Genomic DNA, 6995 nt, shown 5'->3' on the forward strand with positions numbered 1-6995 from the left:
ATCAGACTGTCCTGAAACGATGCATCTGACATTGTGGCAAGGTGTACTCTCAATCAGAGGTGAAAGTGGCCTGTGCAATCTATAACTTTAATTTTTTATAGATTTTCTAATATAGAGATGCAGCATCTCATTTGTGAGATTTGAGAGGCTCTTATTTTGTAATTCCACATCAGACCGTCCTGAAACGATGCAGCTGACATTGTGGTAAGGTGTACTCTCAATCTGAGGTGAAAGTGGCCTGTGCAATGTAGAACTTAGATTTTTATAGATTTTTGAATATGGAGATGCAGCATCCTATTTATGAGATTTGGGACGCTCTTATGTTGTAATCTCACATCAGACCGTCCTGAAACGATGCATCTGACATTGTGGTAAGGTGTACTCTCAATCTGAGGTGAAAGTGGCCTGTGCAATGTATAACTTTAATTTTTATAGATTTTTTTTATATAGAGATGTAGCATCTCATTTATTATATTTGGGGGGCTCTTATCTTGTAGTTCCACATCAGACTGTCCTGAAACGATGCAGCTGACATTGTGGCAAGGTGTACTCTCAAGCTGAGGTGAAAGTTTCCTGTGCAATCCATAACTTTTTTAAATATATAATTTTGAAAGTAGAGATGAAGCAGCTTGTTTATGAGATTTGGGAAGCTCTTATTTTGTAATTCCACATCAGACCGTCCTGAAACGATGCAGCTGACATTGTGGCAAGGTGTACTCTCAATCTGAGGTGAAAGTGGCCTGTGCAATCTATAACTTAGATTTTTTTAGATTTTTGAAAATAGAGATGCAGCATCCCATTTATGAGATTTGGGAAGCTCTTATTTTGTAATTCCACATCAGACCGTCCTGAAACGATGCAGCTGACATCGTGGCAAGGTGTACTCTCAATCTGAGGTGAAAGTGGCCTGTGCAATCTATAACTTTAATATTTATAGATTTTTTAAAGTAGATGCAGCAGCATGCAGCTGACACTGTACTTTCTGTCTGTGCATTCTAGAACTTTTATTTGTATAGCTTTTCGAATGTAGAGATGGAACAAGCATATATTATTGTTTTTATTTTGTAATATGAGTATTAGAGGGTTTTTATTTTGGTATTCAGCATCAGACAGTAACGGACTGTGTGTTGGGGGAAAAAAGTAGCGTTCGCTGGAAGAGCACTCCATTCAGATCAGTTCTCTGATGGTGTTACCGTAATACGTAGTTTATACGCGACCCTCGAAATAACGTGGCGGCTAGATTGACCGTGCTTTTCTACTTGGCGGCTGGCTTGACCGCAGTCTTCAACTAATTACTTTTTATCATTTGTGTTAAATCTTATAATTTGTTTGAGCAGTATGTTATTTTTTATACTTTAGTCGATTTTTATTTAATTTAATGTAATTTATTTTAATTTTTTTTTTTACATTATTTACAAAAGCATAATTATTTTTTGCTGTGTTTTATTTTTTTTGGTACTGTGTGTGTGTTTTAACTCCAGAGGTTATAATTACAGTTTAAAAGTAATAGGCATATCTCTCCTGAGTCTATTTAACACATTTGAGAAGGGTAACTTTGTTAATATACTTGGAATACATTTATTTAGCAATGTATTTAGTAAAGCGAAGTATAAATATTACATAGGCTATATATATTAAATAAAAAATGTTTTCGCCTGCAATTCAGTGTTTTTAGTAGAGAATTTAATGTTAAAAGTGAGCAAATGTGGATAGGGGGTCGCATCCCCCGCCCTCAGCGCAAAAGACAGGTGAAGTGTGGCCATCTGTGGACACTGAAACGGTCCTATTGTGAATACAGAAACTTCTATTATTAAACGCTTTTACAAATGCAAATAAGATGCGCGTGCCATGACGCTCCGCTGCCAAATCTGGCCTGCAGCAGCCACGGACCCCGTGATAGGATGCAACTTTCCAAATGAATAGGCCACTCTGAAAATTCAGCAATGTTTATATTCGCATATTCTCCGCGTGCAGAAACATTTGAATCTTTAACGTATTTTAACGTAGTTTAGACTTGCTTTAAATGCCTTGATAGATTTGGTCATTTTATTGACAGGTGGTTTTAAATCTATACAAAGATAATGTGGGGGGAAAATGCTGTTATAATATAGAAAAACATCAGAATCGCAGATCATTACGAATACAAGCTATGGAAGAAAAGAAAGGAGTTTCTGGGTTATATGAGAGGCTCTGGATAACAGGTTGACTCTGACTGATGTAGGTCTATTGTTTTCCTGCAGAGCAGGAGCAGATGGAGAGGCCTCACTTTAGGATGCCCCCATTGGCCCCTCGCAGCCCAGCAGCGCATATGACTATTGTGTGCAGGTTTTTTTGTGTCTAGAATGGTGCATAGATTCAGTTAAACTTTTGGTTAAAGTGAAGCTGCAGCTATAAGAAAAAACTACAGAATGTAAAAATTATTATGCATAAAAAATATTATGCATGTTGAGTTTCATATATGCAAAAGATAAAAAATGATAGCCTAAAAAAATGCACTTACAAAATACAGTACGTCCTATAAAGCTTAAATGTGTGCTTTATTTACATAGTATAGAGCACAAAAAAAGAAGAAAGAACTGGTTTCAAATAGCAAAGACACTTGCAACGAGTATAGACGCATTGTTCTAGTAGGCCTACATCTCACATCTGCAGTGCGGGCATCCCGTCCCTGCCCCCCTTATGTGCGCGAGAGTGACAGGTGTTCCAAGACAAACCTGCTCGAGCGCAAAGCAGACTTATCGAACAATTGCTTTTACTTAGTCCCTCCGGCAGCTGCAGATTAAGACAGTCATCTGTTACAAATCCATTGCAGTTTTCTCTATATGACTTGTCATCAAAGGAATAAAAGTCAGCTAAAAGTTTGTTCAAATGTGTTGAAGATTTTAAATAAAAATTACAGGTATATAGGAACTAAACAAACTATATTGTCTATGGCTTACACGTTAAACAAGTTAAGGTCATTGATTCTAAATGCTGCTAAGAATATTTATATCACGTTTATTATCAAAAGGCAGTGGGCATCATAAAAAAAATTTTTTTATATGTTGATAGAAGTCTCAGTTGCTAAATACAGCTGATTGCTCAGCTGATCCTTTATCTTCCCCCAACAGCAGATGGGGAGTGTTTCCATAGCAAAAGAGAAGCAGGTCCAGATGCCACGCGCCGTAAGTCCACTCATCTTAGGTATGCAAATTAGCCACGCGATACAATCAGCAATAGGTAATAACTTTCAGCACATATAATCAACAGTTTGGTAAATTCCCCCTTCTGTGATAACCTAACCACATTATCCAGATTTTGTTTTTAATAAAAATGCTTGCTCGAGCTATATTTTGTTTGTCATTAATTAACCACTTTTATTTGCTTGACTACTTTTTTCTATAAACAATTAAAACATGTCAAAATGCATAAGCATTCGCGGAGACAGGGAGTGATCAATGATCGAATGTATAGACCTACACTTTGGTTAAGTCACTCATAATGTGATTGATTTTGTTTTCACTGTCTCAATATTTTAGGCTAAAATGTATAAGTTTATCTGTCTGAAACTGGCCATCTTGGCCACCAGCCCTTTTGCATGATGATTCATAAAACAGTAAAAACATTTAAAGTAACAATATCTATTGACTAAAATAGTAAAATGTTTATTCTCGTTTTATATTATATAATAGCATGTCACATCTCAAAAAAAAAAAAAAAAACCTATATCTTTCAGCTACCCATGCTACACGCGCGCATTACTTCTCAGCTTGTTGGATTTACGCCACGGCTTTTGAGTAGAATAAGTTGCTCTATTTAATTAGGACAAAAGTGAAAGGATAAGAGTTTGATCCTTTCTTACAGTTCTATTGATGTCACGCATGTCTAAAGGCACGCGTCTTGGATACGTCCGTTTCTTTATTGTTCTGTACAGCCAATCAGAACACGGGATGCAGACGCGTGCCACTCTCCCAATATAAGTACTGGTCGCGTGTCAGGAAACTCACTCACAACTTATTTCGCTCCGCTCGAGCCTCTACTGTACTTCAAGCACAGCTACTGCCTACTTCAATCCAAACCAAGATGATGAATGAAGGAAAATCTCTGTCCGAAGCACTGCTGTCTGCCAAGGCGGAGGGGCGCCTCACTGTTGGCGTCTATGAATGCGCAAAAATAATGAACGAGTAAGTATGCAGGAACTTCCTCCATGCGATAGCTAATCCATGTCTATTTGACCATATCATTATGTTACTGTTTGGGGATAACTCATTAACACCGACTTTTGTTTTCACAGCGACCCTGATAACGTGTCTTTCTGCCTTTTGGCCACTGATGACTTTGAGTGCGACATCGCTCTCCAGATCCATTTTACTCTGATCCAAGCGTTTTGCTTTGACAACGACATCAGCATCGTCAGAGTAAACGACCTGAAACGTCTCAACGCTCTTGTTGGTGCCAAGGGTCAACTCGAGGACGCTCACTGTGTCCTTATAATGGTGAGAATGTTTTCATATAACATATATATGCAAGTTTTCCCCAAGGCTTTGTTTTTAAGACCCGTTCTTCTCTGTTTTAACAGAACCCAGCTGAGGACTCATGGGAGGATCCAGCTCTGGAGAAGCTTCATCTGTTCTGTGAAGAAAGTCGCAGCTATAACGAGTGGGTTCCTGAGATCACTCTGCCCGAGCGTTGATCTGGAGCTTTACTCTGTTGAGATGCTGTAAACCTTGAGGAATACTCGACTCATCCTTCGAAGCAAGGATGCTGATGTTTCCACATCCCTGGATGCTCCTGAGGAGGCTGAACCATCCAGGCAGCGCGAGGCAGGTCCGAGTGGCCCTCGCGGTTCTACGTCGTTCCTCGTCCCGTCCATGCCAAGATGATCCTCATTCTTTATGTGAACGAGGTCAGGTATGCCACGAGAGCGACACCATGGCCCTCATTCTTTGTGCGGATGAGGTTTGGAGAGAAAGGAGAAGCGAGGTTTGCCTCTGTTCCACAGAGCAAATATCGCATGCGTTGGACACGCAGAGGACGCAGCGGTGCGTCGAAGCAATGTTTTTAAAAATGGACTTTAACATCTCAGACGTTTTTAAAAATGGAATTGCTGCACGATATAACGTACTTTATTGTCGGCAATGTGCTTTCCACTTTCCAGAATTGTCTTATTCTCTAAAGGTTTCACTTTAGAAATATAAAATGACATAAAATGGGTGAAAAGAGAGAGAGAAAAAAAAAACTAACTTAAAAATCTCTAAAGGTTTCACTTTAGAAATATTTATATGACAAAAGAAAGAAAGAAAAACGAACTTAAAAATCTCTAAAAGTTTCCCTTTAGAAATATTTGATATAAAATGTAAAAAAAGTAATTAAATGTTGTTTGACTTTGCATTACAACTTTTGCATTGTATAAATTATGTAATAATGGATAAAACAATAAATGTATTAAAAATGAACAATTTTGTCATGTGTTTACTCTTCAGCAGATGTCAAAAACGCACATTAAAATGGAATTGCTGTACAATATAACATACTTTATTGTCGGCAATGTGCTTTCCACTTTCCAGAATTGTCTTCTTCTCTAAATGTTTCACTTCAGAAATATTAATAGCCTATGACATAAAAATCTCTAAAGGTTTAACTTTAGAAGAATGTGACTTACAAAAAACGACGATATTTAAATATGCTCTTAAACTTGTTTGTAGAAGACAAAGGAAATAATTATATTTGTCTGAAGATTTTGCTTTAGATAATTTGTACGAGTCAAAAATGAATAAAAATAAACGACAGTTTGAATTAAACTTGTTTGTACTTGTCATGAAAACTACTGAGTCAGCAGGCTTCATCTTTGGTTGCAGAGAAAACCTTAATAAGCAGAATGTTTCATTACTGTCATAATTTTTACTCACAAAAACATAAAACACTATATGCATGTTCTCAATTTTTATGCAAGTTGACTTTTATACTAAAATCATGACAGAGTATAGTCTTCTCACAAAGGCCTACAAACTATAAGGTTACTTATAATCTACATTTCTAAATGTAGGCTTCAGTTATCTCTAAATCAGCCTGATTAGTCTGTGAGTTCATGATGAGTGAGAGGGCTATCTCTTATAAAATTAACCAATAACATTTAGATCTTACAATGAAAGTTGCACTTTTGTGCTTTCAGCAGAGGCACAGAAGAAATCATAATCTGTAACTAGGGACAAACCTGATCTCACCTGAAAAAAGATATCATTTATAGTTATAATTAACTCACCAAAACATCTACAGGAATGAAGAAAGACGTTTTTTAAAACTAATTACAGGCCAATCTTAGCAAACCACAATATAACTGCACCGTTAACTATAATATATAAGCATGAAAACAATCATTACATAATAACATATTTGGAGTTATGAAATGAAGACCTTTCTTCGTGGTTACTCAATATTACTACTTAATATCAGACTGTTAATGTACGGATAGCCAAAACATGGAGACATGTAAGTGGTTGTTATCTCTGTAGTAAACAGTCAGCAAGAAAGAAAACAGCAATAAGAGTAAAATAGCTCAATGACATTATTTATTTATTTATTTTGCATTAGTATTGAAGAGAAAAAATACACAGTTATAGATCCTGAGTCATAGCTTCTCTTTTTCTGCAATATATTTTATTGCATTTTATTATTGCAACTACAGTATGCAACAGTACACTACCCAATTCAAAGTTGTCTGCTAACAACTATTACGGGATGCACTGAAACTTCACACAAGTTTACACACATTTTTACTTCATTGCTTGTAAGTGTCACATTTTTCAACACATTAAAAATGATTTAAAGTGCATTGTTTATTATACAAGATATTACACAATAGTATTATTCACCTGCAGGCACAATGTGATAGAACGTGTTAAATGCATTTTCCAATGAAATTTAAGCCTTTCCACAAGAGTGATAGATCAAGAAATTGGGGAGAATTAATTATCTACAAATTAAACTACATATATTTTTTTTTGCTACTACAGCTT

General features: G+C 36.5%; 1 protein-coding gene across 1 annotated transcript; it reads left to right on the forward strand.

Annotated features, from left to right (window-relative positions):
* Window positions 1-3868: 3868 nt before the first annotated feature.
* LOC127986690 (growth arrest and DNA damage-inducible protein GADD45 gamma-like) lies at window positions 3869-5722 on the forward strand. Its single transcript, XM_052589023.1, has 3 exons — window positions 3869-4163; window positions 4274-4475; window positions 4559-5722. Exons 1-3 carry the CDS (start codon window positions 4063-4065, stop codon window positions 4670-4672), a joined length of 417 nt encoding a protein of 138 aa, XP_052444983.1. The 5' UTR covers window positions 3869-4062; the 3' UTR covers window positions 4673-5722.
* Window positions 5723-6995: the final 1273 nt, after the last annotated feature.

This window comes from Carassius gibelio, chromosome B21 (genome assembly GCF_023724105.1).
Source record: "Carassius gibelio isolate Cgi1373 ecotype wild population from Czech Republic chromosome B21, carGib1.2-hapl.c, whole genome shotgun sequence".
Taxonomy (NCBI): domain Eukaryota; kingdom Metazoa; phylum Chordata; class Actinopteri; order Cypriniformes; family Cyprinidae; genus Carassius; species Carassius gibelio.